The sequence below is a fragment of the Pipistrellus kuhlii genome, unplaced genomic scaffold (genome assembly GCF_014108245.1).
Source record: "Pipistrellus kuhlii isolate mPipKuh1 unplaced genomic scaffold, mPipKuh1.p scaffold_m20_p_6, whole genome shotgun sequence".
NCBI classification, from domain to species: Eukaryota; Metazoa; Chordata; class Mammalia; order Chiroptera; family Vespertilionidae; genus Pipistrellus; species Pipistrellus kuhlii.
In genome coordinates, this window is record NW_023425562.1 from 30,858,333 (window position 1) to 30,874,307 (window position 15,975).

Below are 15,975 nucleotides of genomic sequence, written 5' to 3' on the forward strand. Positions count from 1 at the left end.
GCATGATTGAAGTACTTAATTGTTCACCAAAATATTTTCAAAATGACTCTTCAGAAGTCTTCACCATGTGATGAAAGTTCAAGTAAAGCTACTACCTTGAGAATATTTTATGTTTATTTGTGGAACAATAGACAAGTCGATCTAGATATAACCGGTTTATTAGCATCAATAGTTAATGCAGTGACCATGTGTGTTTCTTTATGTAGCAGCACTTACATGGGAATACAGTCAAGTTTTAGAAATCAAGTTTAATTTTCACGTCTTAACATTTTCTTTTAATACCCACTCACTGATGGTGTGTCCATGACTGACATAGAGACACACCATTTGAGGCAGGGCACTCTTTTTATTGCTCTTTTATGCTCTGTGTTTGTAGAAATAAGAGTGTTTGAAACACAAACACGAGAATTTTGGAAAATCATCTCTTTTTGGAAATAACCGTTCAACTTTGAGACGGTTTCAGACCATTTTTCAAATTAATAAACAATAATTTGCTTTTTCAGAGAAAAAAATAAGTAAAAGAATGACTGTTATATGTTTAGCACAATAAAAGAACTCTCTCCTAACTTGCCTTTTTGGGAACTGTCTGCTTCCTCTTCTCCAACCCAACCCCCTTTATTCAAACAGACCAAAGAAGAAAGAGAGATTTCTGAAAAGGTTATATTTGTGCGGCAGGGAAGCTCTTCATTCCTTGAGTCTCAGGTAAAAAACAAGCATAAAAGAATTTTCCGAAAGAGCATTGCTCTTCAAACTGCAGTGTTATTAAAATGTCTTTAGTTTTTGTTTTCTTTCTTAAAATTTACCTTGCTGAAAACGAAGGTAGGTATATATCATTTTTGCTTTGCTTCTGGGGAGGGGAAAAGGAATTTTCTCACCCTTGTACTAGTAGTTACCAGTTAGCCATCATTTCTTGGTGACTTTTGGTCCTAGATGGTTATGTCTGTGTGCGGGCATTTCTAATTACTGGAACTCTTCACTGTTTGTTTTACCCTTTGTGCGATACTAACCTGGATGGCTTTGTATGGCTTTGAACGTTCTGAATTTCTATTGGTTTCCCCACTAGCCGAGTGTGGTAACGAGACTGCGGGAAGGAGACTCTGCGGTTACCTCTCAGCAAATCATTTTCCAGAAAACTGTCCCATCGGCCCTAGAGGTTATTTTTCACTTCCTTTCATTTAACACAGCACCAACAAGCTGATGAGTCTGCACTTCTTTTTTTCCTAAGACACACACATTTCTAGATTCAAGTTTGCAGGCAGTGATAAATATGCAAGTAGAAAACATTTCAATTTAAAATGGAAACGAAGGTGCTTACCTGCTCCTTGATTTCTCTACCTTCTGGAACATGTTAGACTAGTCAACTGCTAGTCCCGTCCTATGAGGCTTCCCAAATGCAAGCATTCCTTAACTTCCATTTTTCCTGCCTTACGGGCCCTGACAGGAGGAAAGTGGCCAAGGGGACCTGAGACGGTGAACATCAGTTGTAAATAAGGTTGGAACGCAGTAGAGGCGTCCATGGCCTGTTTATAAGAGGCTCCAGTTATGTCCCAACAGCAGGAAATAGTTCCTTCTAACGCCTTGAACACAGGCACATGCAATAGTTACTGGATAATGAGTGGTATAATGGATTGGACCTTCTCAGTAAGGAAGTATAACTTACAGACATGCAAGTGTATTCCCAGAAACTCGTGGAATGCCTGGCAAGTTCGTTTTGAGACCAACAGATAAGAATGCACTGTTAGGTTTCATGTGGAAAACTGGCTTCTTGTGTCAACACAAGTAAAGCTAAATAACCTGCACAACCACTTCACGGTTTTATCATTTAATGTTAAAATATAGAATCATGTAGATGTCTAACATACGATCAGATATAGTTCTTGCAGAGTTTACCACCAAAGTGTGTTTCTACTTAGAAATCTGACATTGCAGCTCCACATGCAGACTGTATTCTGAACTGAAGGTTAGAGCTTACACATTGCCTACGAGAAGAGATGGCAGCGGTCATTATTAGATGGCGCCAGCCTGCACAGTCACACGAGTGTAGCTCTTTGTCCTGATCTTCTTAAAGGGTTCTTGTTTTAGAAATGAGATGCCATCAAGCGTTTCTAACTTAGCTTTTATATTCCACATATAGGGCACAGAGGACTGGGTTTTTGTAGACAAAATACCCACTGAGGTAGTTGATGGTGATTCGAAAAAGATTGTGACTTACAAGGTGGTGACCATGAGCAGTAGAAGTGGTGACATCCCCGCCTCCTCCGCCGACCTGTTACGCTCTAGTACCCTTGAAATGCAGAGCTTCCACGACCTGGCCCAGGAAATGCAATCAAGGGAAGCAAGCACCCAGCAGATACACGCCCTGGGGAAGTCCTATGACACCGCATCCGGGAGGATCGTGACCATGACGGAGAAAGCCCAGGAGGGAGAGAAGGGAGTGCAGCCCTCAGGCTTTGAAGTCTTCCAGAAGATGGAGCCCAGGAAGGCCACCCCCGCGGGGACCGAGTACGAGGTCCTGGAAACCATCGCAGATGAGACATCCAAGCGAGCATCCGAGGGCCACACCCCGAAGCGCAGGCAGTCCGAGTCCCTGGCTCCCATTCAGGAAGCCGAGTCCCGGAGGCAGAGCCCCCAGGAGGAGGAAGAGGATGGCAGCAGCCGGGCCCGGGCGCTGGGCGAGGGCATGGCTCTGCACGGGGGCCTGGGCAGCGTGCGGTGGAGCCACGCTGAGCACACCCAGGAGGGAGAGGCCCTGAAAGTGGGGCTCTTTGGTCCCCGAAGGAAGAGCCTGTCGGAGTGGAGGTACTCCCAGGAGCCGGCCGTCAGCGTCACCACTGCTCATTACCTTACCGAGTCTGCTACCTCCAGAGTCGTGGTAACCAGCGCCTTTCGTTCAGCCGCTGTTCCCGATGCCAGCATGGCCCGGTGCCCTTCCACCCTGAGCCCTCCCATTGATCTTGCTGTTTGGCTTTCCGTTCAGAGTAGACAACCCGAGCTTTTTACTTTGGTTCATGGTCCAGTTGATCCCGCAGTCCAGCGAGCGTTAAAACACTTTTCGTTTTGTTTCCAGCGCCCCGTTCCTGAGATGCGATAAGTTGCTGCTGTGGCTTGCAAGGAGGGGGGAAAAATGATCCGCTTAAACCAGCGCCTCCCTAACCCTAATAACTCTCTCTGCTTCACCCAGCAAGAGCTCATGGTCACCTCGATTGGCTGTGTTAGCTCCCATTCTTTTCCGTCCCCGAAGTCTCCGGTAGAGTCCTTCCTCCCGCCTCCGCCTCCAGCGCTGTCTAACCAGCTGTGAATGTGCTGTGTGCCTGCCTCGGTCCTTGTCTCTGTGCTTGACTCTCCCTCTCTTTGTTCTCTCAGACTAAGCAGTCTTCTGGTGAAAAGCTCATGGATGGCTCTGAAATCTTCAGCTTATTAGAGTCTGCGAGAAAACCGACAGAATTCATAGGAGGGGTTACGTCCTCTTCTCAGACCTGGGTTCAGGTGGCCTTCGCTTCCATCCTTGGCTTCTGACTCTGCCTCTTTGGCCTTGCTTGCTTGCTTTATGCCTGTTTGCTGTGTGTGTGTGTGTGTGTGGCACCTGAGTGAGCTTTGCCTCAAACACCTCAAAGGTGCCCTCAGTTCTTTTCCATCGTGCCTGCATGGTGTGCCTGTCATATGCATTTGTTTCCGTTACAAGAACATACTTCAGATACTCAAAAGGCAATGGTGATGAGAAGTTTTAATGGCATTCAGTTTTCTAAACCATTTTATGTCACCTATTAGGTCTAAGAAAGCAACCCAAACCAATGTGAATGTGCTAAAAAAAAAAAAAAATTAAAAAAAAAAGCTTTTTTTATTTTGTTTGGTTTTTTGCTGGTGGTGGTGGTTGTTTATTATTTAAGTTGTGTTTTGCACTGTGTTTTGTTTCTTTTGTGGATATCCTAAAGTAGCAGCACAGAGTCTAATGTGTATGACGTGGCAGAGGGCAGGCGTCAAAGATTCTGGTGGGAGGGATGAAGCTCATTTATATTTCCTAAAGTGTTTATGGTTATAAGCACTTCACACTGGCTTCGGGCATCCTGGTGAGTGGCGCCTTTGTGGGTTTTTTAACCTTTGGTTTGTGGAAAGTCGTACTGACGCAGTCTTTCCCCGTACAGAAAACAGAAACCAAGGTGGAGTCCAGTGAAGCGGAGGCCGAAACTACCCAGCCCGCCCAGCCACTTAGCACAGAGAAGGTTGTGCAGGAAATGGTGGTGGTGGAGGAAAGACGTGTGATGAATGTGCATGCAAGTGGGGATGCTTCTTACGCGGCTGGAGAGGACGTGGATGCTGCAGCACAGGCAGCATCTGCTGGTGCTTCTAGCGTTAAAGGGACGGAGGGCTCTGCGCTGACGGAGGGGGCTAAGGAGGAGGAAGGGGAGGTGGCCGATAAAGCTGTCCCAGAACAGGAAGAAACGGCCACTGCTGCTTCCCGGGAGCCAGAGGAGGAGCAGAGTGTAACGGTCCACGTTTCTGAAACTTTGGAACAAAAACCTCATTTTGAGGTAACTAGTAGTTCATTTACTTTTAGCACTAATGTAAACTGATTTGAGTCCTTGAAATTTAGTTAAGCATAAAGATGGAGCTAATTTTTAACTTTCTATCTTTTTCAAGTGCATTTTGTTTCTCCTCGTATTTCTGTCGTGCATGGCAATTATGGGTCTCCTGCAAACACATATAACGATTCTTAATAATATATAGTTCCAAGAAGTGGTTTCTGCTCTTACTGCAATTATTATAATTGGTAGTAAACCTGGGAAGTGCATGTCCAGCCTAGATATTAGAAAATTTGATAAATTGATTTCTCATCAATGTAATCCTGAAGGACCACAAACCATGCTTGCCCAGGTGCCAAATATCAGAACTTGATCCTTTATCCTGTTTCCTTGTAATTCTTAAAGTATTGGGAGCAGGGGAGTTATGTCTTATTACTTGTTCCTTTCTAAGGAGTTCATATGTTTTAAAAGGCTAATGTATGATTTTTTTTATTAAGATTAGTTAATGAGATCAAGGAAGGCGGACAAAAAAATATTTATGTCCTTCAAAATGTTTGCCTTTACCTGGAACATTCCACATAAAGATGCTGTGGAATTCTGGGAGACTGTTGGACATGGTCTGTGGTGTGCCTCACTTCCCAACTTCCCTAACCTCATGGAATATGAAAACATTTATTTCACACTAACCTGTGCTTGTATACATCCACCAGATGGGGAGGGAAAAAACCAAAACTGTGTTTGTACAAACTAACAGCCACTCTCCTACTTCCCGTTGGTGCAGTCATCCACTGTGAAGACAGAAACCATCAGTTTTGGCAGTGTGTCACCAGGAGGATCAAAGCTCGAAATTTCTACCAAGGAACTGCCCGTCGTCCACACAGAAACCAAAACCATAACATACGAATCCTCAGAGGTAAGAGTCTGTGAAGACCAGAGCCTGGCACTCTGTTCTATCCCTTTCATGGCTGGGTGTGTTTATATAGTATAACTGCATGATTTTAAATTTGTGAGACTCAGAGGACCCAGCAGCCAGACTGTCTGTTAAGAGTGATGCAATAATTGTTGGTTTAGTACTGATTGTGGGGTAGCAGGCACCTTAAACAAGTCTTCCTACATCTCAAAAGGTAGAAAAAGTCCCAGACATCTATTTCTATTGCCATCAATAAGGAAAATATTAATCCAAGCAGCCACTGCTCTCATTTCTGAAGTCCCCGCTTTATTAATGATTAGAGGCCCGATGCACAAAGATTTGCGCAAGAATGGGCCTTCATTCCCCTGGCTTTGGCACCGCCTTTGCTTCAGCCGGGAGCTGCCTTTCCACCTCCCCACACTGCCCAGATGCCCAGAGTGGCTGGGGCAGTGCAGAAAGCTTGAGTTGTTGCCATGGCAACGATTCAAGTGTCCTGCCCTCAGCCACTCAGAGCCTGTGTGTGCAAATTAACCCATCATCTTTGTTGGCTTAATTTGCATACTCCTGATTGGCTGTTGGGCGTTGTTAAGGTGTGATCAATTTGCATCTTTCTCTTTTATTAGTGTAGTAGATGATTAACTCTGGCCACATCTGGGTCAGTCTTTAGCCATACTGGCAGCTGCCAGATGCTGATTGAGGTGCACAGTGATTGTGAGAGACAACTAAGCACCATAATGCTAAACTAACTGCAAACATCTGGAGAAGTGATGTGAAGAGTTGAGTGTGGTATCTTATTCTTTGCTTGCTTAGGTTGATCCTAGTGCTGATTTGGAGCCCGGTGTGCTAATGAGTGCACAGACAATCACATCAGAAACCACCTGTTCCACCACCACCACCCACATCACCAAAGTAAGGCCTTCCCTCGGAACGTTTTCTAGGTTTGGCCGCATATGCAGATAGTTATGTGACTCTCGTTATGCCAGGATAGCTGCATTGGAGCTTTCTCAACTGCTGTATTAATGGTATATTTGTCCTCCTGAACTAGTTTGGTTCAGGAATATATGGTCTGATAACCTTTGCTTACCTGACACTAGTGCTTAGCACATGATAGGTGCTCCAGAAGCACTGGCCAGCCAAATCCAAAGGGTTCCATTCCATCCTTGTTTCTGAAATTAAGAATTTAAAATAACTGCCATAGAATTCTGTTTCAATTCTTAATGAATGATATTGTGATAACTATGCATGGTGTCACATGGGCACTAGGCATACCAGGGTCATAACTCCATAAACTATATAACTATCTAATCACTATGTTGTACACCTGAAACTGACATAGCATCCTGTGGCAACTGTAATTGAAGAATGATGTTACTTACAACTGGGTCAGCATCTTCTGCCATTTCCTCCACGTGGGAAAATTCATAACACTCGTTTCTTCCTTCCAGACTGTGAAAGGAGGCATATCAGAGACGAGAATTGAGAAGCGAATAGTCATCACGGGCGATGCGGACATTGACCATGACCAGGTAATGTGTGTCAGATGTTCAATACCTGGTCAGAAGGGCAGACAAACACTGGTTGGCCCTGTTCTTCCCAGTGCTATTCTTCCAGTCTAGCATGTAAACTAAACAATTTTCTGATTAACTTTCCAATATACAATGTCCAATTCCTTTTGCAATCATTGTACCTCATTTGTAAATTGTGAATATAGATCTAGCTCATGAGTCTCCACCTTGCTACTGATCATGCATGTCCCACCTCCTTTTTGTCTTTGCCCTTCTGTGATTTCCTGGGGATAGGCGCTGGCTCAGGCAATTAAAGAGGCCAAAGAGCAGCACCCTGACATGTCAGTGACCAAAGTAGTGGTCCATAAAGAGACAGAGATCACACCAGAAGATGGAGAGGATTGACCACAGGTAAGAGGTGGCACTGATTCACTTGGCTTGGCCTAGGCTGGCATGTAGCATGAGGCACTTTCCCCTCATCTTTCACCTGACTCAGCCCTTTCCTTTTTTCTCTCACTGGCATTTGCAGGGCTGGCTGGTAACCAAAAGGGTGGAGAATTGTTTGGCAGGTGCTTGCTTATTTCAGATGTGGAGGTTCCATCCAGAAGACTTTGCAGACACTGCCAGCTAGAGGATAAAGGAAAAGCAGAGTCCTTGCTTGCGAGATCTTGCTAGCGTTTGCTTTTAGTCCTTGTCCTATACTTGTTTCCTTAGCCAATCTGCAAGGCCATATTTGATTTTACTTGCCATGTGACCTGCTCAGGTGCAATATGTGTGTTCCAAATACTAGGGAAATAAAACATACTCCTTATTCCTTTTGATGGCAACATTGTCCCATTGTAAGCTTTTTCTTCGACTGTGTTTGGTTATAGCCTGGGTATGCTTTTGTTTGCTTTGGGTTTGTTGTTGTTGTTGTTTTTCATTGGAAACCTGTGCACTGACTTTCATTTTGGATGCCTTATATTTCCTGTATTCTTTGGGTTGATTTTCCCCTCTGGTGTAGAATTGCGTTTCAAGAGGAGAAAAATTCAGTCCTGTGGTCCTGCTTTCCTGTAGGAAGCACATGCCTTCCCAGCTGCTGTTGGGCCGGCATCGCAAGCAAACAGCATCCTCTGTGTGTGCGCAGACTTGTCATGCATACTAACCTCCCGTGCAAGCATTTGTGGGGCTCTCTGCACCATAGCGGGCTTTGAATGCTGAATGCAACTGATGAGCTACTTGCACACTTGGCTATGTGATAAATGTCTCTTAAACATTTTACATGTGTAAAATGAAAGAAGTTGATTCTCTGACTTTGGTTTAAGAAACATAGATTGACAAGAGACCTCTCCTAAAGAAAAACATAAAAACCACTCAGATTCGTTATTAAGTAACTTGAAAGATAGTAATTTGGAAGATAGAAAGCAAAAAAGGATTCTCCACAGAGCTTCAGCCACTTGGGTGATGCTGTAGTTATTCAAGACAGAGCGTATCAGTGGCTTACGCTGGTATTTTACAGCCTCTTGTCAAAAAGAGCATTGAATAGCCGGCTGGTGTGGCTCAATGGTTGAACATGAACTCAGGAACCAAGAGATCACCTGTTCAATTCATGATCAGGGCACATGCCCATGTTATGGGCTCAGTCTCCGGTGTGGGGCATGCAGGAGGCAGCCAATCAATGATGTTTCTCTCTCATCAATATTTCTATCTTTCTTTCTCTCTCTCTCTCAAGATCAATAAAAAATACTTTAAAAAAAAAAAAAGTGCATTGGATAACCTGCAAGATACTTTTCTTCTGACCTTGATGTTGGATGCTTTCAAATGCATAACTGACCAACTCTCTTTTCTACAGGAATAACTTAGCCTGCACAGGAATCCAGTCATGCAAACCATTAGAAAAACCAGAGCCTATATGGAGTTCTTTCTTCTCACCCCACTGACTTGTATCTGCCGTGGAAACTTTCAATCCAGAAGAACAAACCTTGACCGTTAATTAAAGACACTGGCAGAGAAATCTTCCCATAATAAAGCAATCCGAATCAGCAGCACTAAACTGATATTGCATGAAGCAACGATAAAATTACAAAAAGAGCAGCATTTTTAATTTTCACAAAGTGTCTAAGTTTTCAGCTATACCTGCACGTTCATAACCAACAATATAAACCGTGATCTCATGTAACACATAACCAACCCATGCCGTTTATAGTTTATTATCATTAAAGTCTAAACAAAATTGCAGTTTCTTAGGTGACAGATCTTTTGTTTACAGATAAATGAAGATTACCCTAAAATGCTAGAAGCTGTCTAGGTCCATTGTGTCGGGTTTATCCCAGATTAGATGTGCCAATAACCGAGTCCACTCAGTCAACACTTGAATCTTGTACTTGTTTCACCTGGTTTTATTACTCTTAACCCATAAACAGTGATGACTCTCTGATCCTCTGGAAATATTTAATGCTTCCAGTCCTGCTGGGTGTCATTTAATTCATTATAAGGTAGTACTGATTTTAGCATATTAATGTGATTTCTTCCTTGTCATCCACTTTGGTCTGCGTTCAATCTTGAAAGATTTCCAGAGTTCCCTATCAGATCCTAAATATGTAAATTGTCATTATTTGGGGGGAAAATATGTATTTTTATTAGTTCACAATATTCTAAATTTCACTGTCGGGGTGTTTTATTTTGTTTTTTCCTATCTTCATTTCTTCTTATGTTTTTTTAATTGCTCTTCTTTTATTTAAAAAAAAAAAAAAAAACTTTTATTTCCAAATCTGGTCCATATTTACAACTTAGTTCAGAGCCAAGCCTTAAACTGTACAGAATTTCCACTGTAATTAAGCTATTTACTGTTTAGTTATAAATAGACTTCAAAAAGATATATTCTCCATTATACACTGTCTACTGCATCACTCAGCCCATGGCGAATGTATGTTTCTGCATAGCGAAATAAAAAACGGTAAATGCATTCTCTGTGTACTAATTTCAGTATTCTATGTGGTTCGCCCAGACAACGTCAGAGGCCTTATTCATCTGCATTGTAGAGCTAGCCTGTCTTTGTATGATAAAAAGTGTACATATGATGACATAGTGTGTGGACTATTTCAAGTTTTGGAGATGGGGAGCAGAATAATAAAAGCATAGTATGCAAATCAACTGAACAGCAGAATGACCTTCTGAACAACCATGCTATGTCATGCACTGGCGCCAGGCCAGCCAAGGCAGGTGCAAAGCTATTGCTCGGGGGCCCAGCCATCACTCCATGATCGCCCTGCAGAAGGAAGCCAAGGCCACTGACCAGCGGGCTGCAGTGAGTGGGCAGGGCCTCCCTCTGTGGGGCTTGATCTAACACCCCTAAGAGGGGGGCCCAGGCTACCTGGCTGGCAGCACTACAGCAGGTAGCCTGGGCCTTCCTCTGCAGGGACAATGCCCAGCCTGGTGGTCAGGGCCTACCCTTTGGGCTGATTGATCATGGGGCTCTTGGATTGTGAGAGGTCACAGGCCAGGGTGAGGGACCCCTTTCCCCACATGCATGAATAATGTGCACTGGGCCTCTAGTACATATATAAATGGTTGCCTACGAAGGCCTTTTTACAAAGTACAGAATCTCAATTTCAAAGTTTTGACTTTTTTATAAGAAAAGAACCTCTGTTACATCACCAGGTTTCTGACTACCTTTAACCTACCGGAGAGCCACCTCTTGCTCATGTCAGCTCCGTGGCTGAACAGGTTACCCACGTGCATTCCACGGAGGCCTACACAGTGTGTGCCCACAGCTCATCAGCATCAAACTCTTCGCATGTCAGGGGCGGAGAATAAGACTTTTGGTTACCAACTGCCAACCTGGTACTTGCTGGCATTTCCTACCATGTCATGCTTTACCTAACTTTCTTAATTTTTTTTTTAACTCTTAAACTTAAAAAAAAAAAAAAATTCCCATGAAATTGTTAGATTTGATCACATTCTTGGACCTATTGAAGTTACTGCTTGAAGGTGTTATCAGCTTGTCCTTACTGTCAACACTGAGTGTTCATTTTAGGAACCAAAACATCCTTTCCATTGTGTTTGAAGCCAAACAAAAACGTGTTGAGAAAAATTAACAGTTTATTGATTTGAAATGGTATCCCCAGGACCCTGCACCCAATCTGCTTAGTGTGTGTCCTTCAGGTTGTACCAGTTTTACTATTTTAAAACAAAACCAATGTGTTCCCGTTTTTCTGTCCTCAGCTGTAAGTGTTCATTTTTATGAACTGACACGTTATCAAGGAAGTTATACATTTTCAGCTTTCTTTCCTTCTCTGTTGCCGCTCTTCAGAACATCCTAGCCTCCACGCACTGCCGTGAAAGCCTCTGCCACATGTTTGTGCACTTGTGACAGCAGAGCCCCCTGTCTAACACCAAAACCTGCAGCTGCTCTCCATTCCTGTGGAACCAATTACTACGGAAGTAGCAGCTTAAAGCAGCACACATTCATTATCTAGGTTTCTGCAGGTCACGTGGCAGTGGGGTTTCTCTGGGTCCTCTGCAAGGCTGAGGTTGGGTTACAACCGGGAAGATCTTGCTTCCACGCTTTTTTTCCAGCCGTTCGAGAATGCGTTTTCTCATGGTCATGAGACCCTGGACAGCTTGCTTCTGGAAAGCCGACAACAGAGGGAGCAAGGAAGGATCTCCCAGACAGACAGTGTCAGACAGCATAATCGGGAGCAGCTTCCTACCACCTTTGCCATACTCTGCTGATTGAAGCAAGTAATGGGTTCTGCTCACAGCATCAACACATTTAAATGTTACATCTGGAGGGTGGTCAAGACCTACCTAACATTCCCTGATTCAACAGTTTTAAAGATGAATTCCACTCATACACAAAGCGGGCTTATGCCTATTGCTAAACTCAGGTAATCTCAGAACATTTTTTAGCCATTACTACAGAACATTTTTTAGCCATTACTGATACAGAAAAATGTAGCATTGTGGTCAGTGTGAAAAAAGAGCCTGAATGTTACACTTTAAGAAGCTGAAGAATTCCCCTTCTCTTAGCTATTTGCCTCATAGCAAAGAAATGCTTCTTGGTTCCTCTGAGATCAGGCCAAGGACCATAAGAAAACAAGAATTTAGGCTTCTCTCAATGAGCAGAAAAGCAAATTGCAAATCTAAAGGCATATGGTCCAGCCTATTGGTAACCTGCAGTTTCTACTAATCACATAGGGATCTGAAAATAATTCGCTGTGGCGTTGTCAAGCCTTAAAAAAAACCTAGCCTTCCTCCCGGTAAAGGCTGGCTGCTTGAAGGCGCTGAGAGCTCAGTCTGGTGGTCACATCTGGTCCTTCTGTAATTGGGATGAATGGGCGGAATCGCAGTGACACTGAGACGCCCATCACCCAGAGAGAGAAATGAGGACAACACAGGTTGTGGGAATTACATGCAGTTTGACTTGCCTGGAACAATCCCCCCGTGCCCCCACCCGCCTACTCTCTCTTTCTTTGAAATGTCACAGCCGATTTGGGTACAGTGAGATCGTGCACCTTGGGGACTGCTCAGCCCATTTTTCTTTAAAAACTGCTGTAATCCATTTTCTTCATTATGTCAACTTTCTAGCACATTTATTACACAATTTAAGTCAACAGCAACCTTAGCTATTTAAAAAAAAAAAAAAAAAATTCAACATGGAGCCTGGCTGGCGTGGCTCAGTGGTTGAGCCTCATCCTATGAACCAGGAGATCATGGTTTGATTCCCAATCAGGGCACAGGCCCCGTTTGCAAACTCGATCCCCAGTATGGGACATTCAGGAGGCACCAATTAATGATTCTCTCATCATTGATGTTTCCACCTCTACCTCTCCCTTCCTCTCTGAAATCAATAAAAATATTTTTTTAAAAACAACAACATGGAGTCTAGAACATGGATCCAAAATTACTTGTAAACAAAGGTTATGGGTTCCCTGTTAAATACTTTTTTTTACCTCTCTCACTACCATTTAAGTGTCAGCCTTCCATTGCCATAGAGGTTGCCTTGTGTTTTAATAGGCATTTTACTCACTAAGAAAAATTGGATCATTCCATTTTATTAAAAGTATATATTTTTTGTGGCAGGCCATTGTGTTCTCAGAATTACATTTCATTTTGACAGTTTCTTATCAGAGCTGTTTAAATCCATTACAGCTGACAGAAGGCAGTAAGGACCCCCTTGAGTGTAGTTACCAACACATGTAGACACACAGACACACAAGTGTGTGTGTGTGTGTGCACACACACACCTCTCGTTATTCTTTCAGGTAAATGTAATATTTAGAGATTGACCAAGTTCTTGTATTGCAAGCTTAATAAAAAGCTTATCAGCCAAGATAATGTGCATTTTAGGGCACCCCAGGCAATGTGGAGGCACCAGAATATTTTTTGGCTGAATTTCAGACTTACACATTCTCCTTAAATAATATGAAATCCAGTTCCTGATAAAGAAATGTACATTTTAAGGTAGCTATAGTTATCAACAATCATTGGCAAAAATATTTTAATTGAAAGCTTTGGTGAGGGTACAAAGAAGAAGCCATTCAAACACACTTCTGATGGGAGTATAAACCGGTAATCTATAAATAGATAAGTAGGTTGATAAAGACATGTTCTTAATTTCTCTATAATCCTTTTGACTCAACAAATCCACTTATGGGAATAGTTACTTAAAAAGGAATTCATATACAAGGACGTTTCGCTCCATGTTTCTCATGAAAACCAAAAAGTTTAAACAGTAATTATTCAGCAAAGTGGGAAATAAAAATTTAAGTCATTTATTGTACGGTGTATAAGATTGAATACTATGCCACCACTGAAAGTTAAAATGGAGGAAATCCTGAAATGTTAGGTGCAAAATTGGAGAAAATGTCCACTCGAATGCTAACTAGTGAAATGCTCATCGGCAAGGGAAATGCTTGGGAGGATGTGTGCCCACGTGGGAGCAGTGATATTCTGACAGGAGAGCATAGGACTTTTTTCTTCATGATGCTGTTTCCGTGTTTATCGCCATTATTATATTTTAAAAAACAATAGGGAATAATACCAGTCATTTTATCTGGCAACTGAGAATAATGGAAAGTAAGAGGTATGTAAATGAGAAGAAATTTGAAAAATTGCCTTTTCAAAGCCATTATCATAATCACCACTATTACAAATGCCTTTTTAAAGACTGACTTGCTTAGTCACACTCCAATCAGAATGGTGATGGATGAGTGTCATTATTGACAGCGAGGTTATTTTAAAGATACTGAAGTCTGAGCCTTCAGAGATTCTGAACTAATTGGCCTGGGCCTGGGGACCAGGCAATTCTATTTGAAAAAAAATTTACAGATCAGTCCAATATACAGCCAGTGTGAACAGTCCCAGACCTCGTGAAATGCATCAGAATACGTGGAGAGCTTGTTAAAATCCTGGGCCTTGCCCGTAGGATTTCTGATTTCACAGGTCTGAGGCAAGACCCAAGGTTAGTTTTCCATCAGGTTCTTAGTGCTTCTGTCACTGCTGGTCAGAAGAACTACTGGCCTGGTGGAAAGAACAGTAATTTAGTATTGAGAAGATATGGTGAGATTCTTGACCTGGGAATCATCCTATCTAGTTAAAGAGTAATATCCAAATTGACCATCATTTCAACACACAAGATGGCCAGCAGGGCAGGGCAGTTGGGAGGGACCAGGCCTGCAAGGGAGGGCAGTAGGGGTGCTCAAGCCTGCAGGGGAGGACAGTTAGGGGTGACCAGGTCTGCAGGGGAGCAGTAAGACATCAATCAGGCTGGCAGGGGAGTGGTTAGGGGTGTTTAGGCTGGCAGGCAAAAGCGGTTAGAGGCAATCAGGAAGGCAAGCAGGCAAGCAGTTGGGAGCCAGCAGTCCTGGATTGTGAGAGGGATGTCCGACTGCCCTGGTACAATCAGGCCTGAACAGGCAGTCAGACATTCCTAGAGGAGTCCCAGATTGGAGAGGGTGCAGGCTGGGCTAAAGAACTCCCCCCTCCCCCCACACCCCCCCTCATGCACGAATTTCATGCACCGGGCCTCTAGTCTTCTATAAAAGGAAATTAACTCATTCACATATAACTTATTGTAGACATTGATGGAGACAATATTTTGAAAGTCATGTACAGAATGTTTCTAATGCTGTACAAGTCCGAGGCAATACTGTTATCTTCCCGCGTCTTGAGAGCCCATGAGATAAAGTGGAGTGGTTCCCGGGAACATGAAATGTAATATAAAATGCACATCATGTGCAAGCATCAGGTACTTTGAAATTTTAAAAACTTGGGCTTAAGGTGAAGAAGGGTTTCCTACAAAAAGAGATGATCCATTTTAAGAATGAAGCATGACCTCGCCACTCATATTGAAAGCTGGGGGAGTAGTATCAATAGATCGTCAGGAGCAACTGGGGAAATCTGGCCGGCCTTGGGTATTGCCATACTGATTAGGATGCTCTCAGGTTTTACCACTAAAATTATCCTTAAGGTTGAAGACATCCTTGGATATTCATGGTAGGGCAGCCTGGCTTCCCTCTGTACGAATCATTTCTCAGGTTTCTTCTAGGCATTTCTGGGAAAGGCAATTTTCCACCTCTCAGTAGCATCAGGAGTGGGACTGGGTGGAGGAAGTCGGGCACAATGGGATCCAGGAGCAACAGGGAACTGGAGAGACCATTCAGCACAGCCTGGGTCTGCATTGGTGTTACCTGGCATGAACCACAGAGTCTGCAAAGAGCCCAGGGCCAAGTGACAGTCGCACACAAACACTGCAGGTCAGAACAGCACAAAGGTAGGCAGCAAACAGGCATGAAGACAGGACTGAGAAGGGCTTGACTGGAAAAGTCCACAAACTTACCAAGGACTTGCTTCTCTGAGGAAAGGAAGGCTTTTTAAAACCCTGTTATGACATATTTGCTTGTTCATTCCCCTTTCCTCCTAAGCATGAGCTGGCAGAGAGCAGGAAATGAAGAGGAAACAGAAGTCTAGTTGTGTGTCAGTCCATTGGATTGCCATGAATTAAGGCTTGAAAATAAATGCATGTGACTTAAGCCCAGTTGGTGTGGCTCAGTGGTTG

The 15,975-nt window shown here is 43.3% G+C and overlaps 1 protein-coding gene across 37 annotated transcripts in view; it reads left to right on the forward strand.

Moving 5' to 3' along the window:
- The window catches only part of EPB41L3 (erythrocyte membrane protein band 4.1 like 3), a 158,114-nt gene extending 148,235 nt beyond the window's left edge, over positions 1–9,879 (forward strand). For 9 of the 37 annotated variants that reach the window (XM_045574819.1, XM_045574821.1, XM_045574824.1 and 6 more), the window contains 10 exons: positions 628–702; positions 1,064–1,153; positions 2,135–2,872; positions 3,364–3,486; positions 4,143–4,529; positions 5,302–5,433; positions 6,241–6,339; positions 6,876–6,956; positions 7,230–7,346; positions 8,767–9,879. In XM_045574819.1, the coding sequence (XP_045430775.1) occupies positions 628–702; positions 1,064–1,153; positions 2,135–2,872; positions 3,364–3,486; positions 4,143–4,529; positions 5,302–5,433; positions 6,241–6,339; positions 6,876–6,956; positions 7,230–7,340 (1,836 nt within the window). In that variant the 3' untranslated portion in view covers positions 7,341–7,346; positions 8,767–9,879. The remainder of the gene's footprint in view (positions 1–627; positions 703–1,063; positions 1,154–2,134; positions 2,873–3,363; positions 3,487–4,142; positions 4,530–5,301; positions 5,434–6,240; positions 6,340–6,875; positions 6,957–7,229; positions 7,347–8,766) is intronic. The other 28 variants (XM_045574836.1, XM_045574839.1, XM_045574843.1 and 25 more) reach the window with 12 other exon arrangements.
- Positions 9,880–15,975: the final 6,096 nt, after the last annotated feature.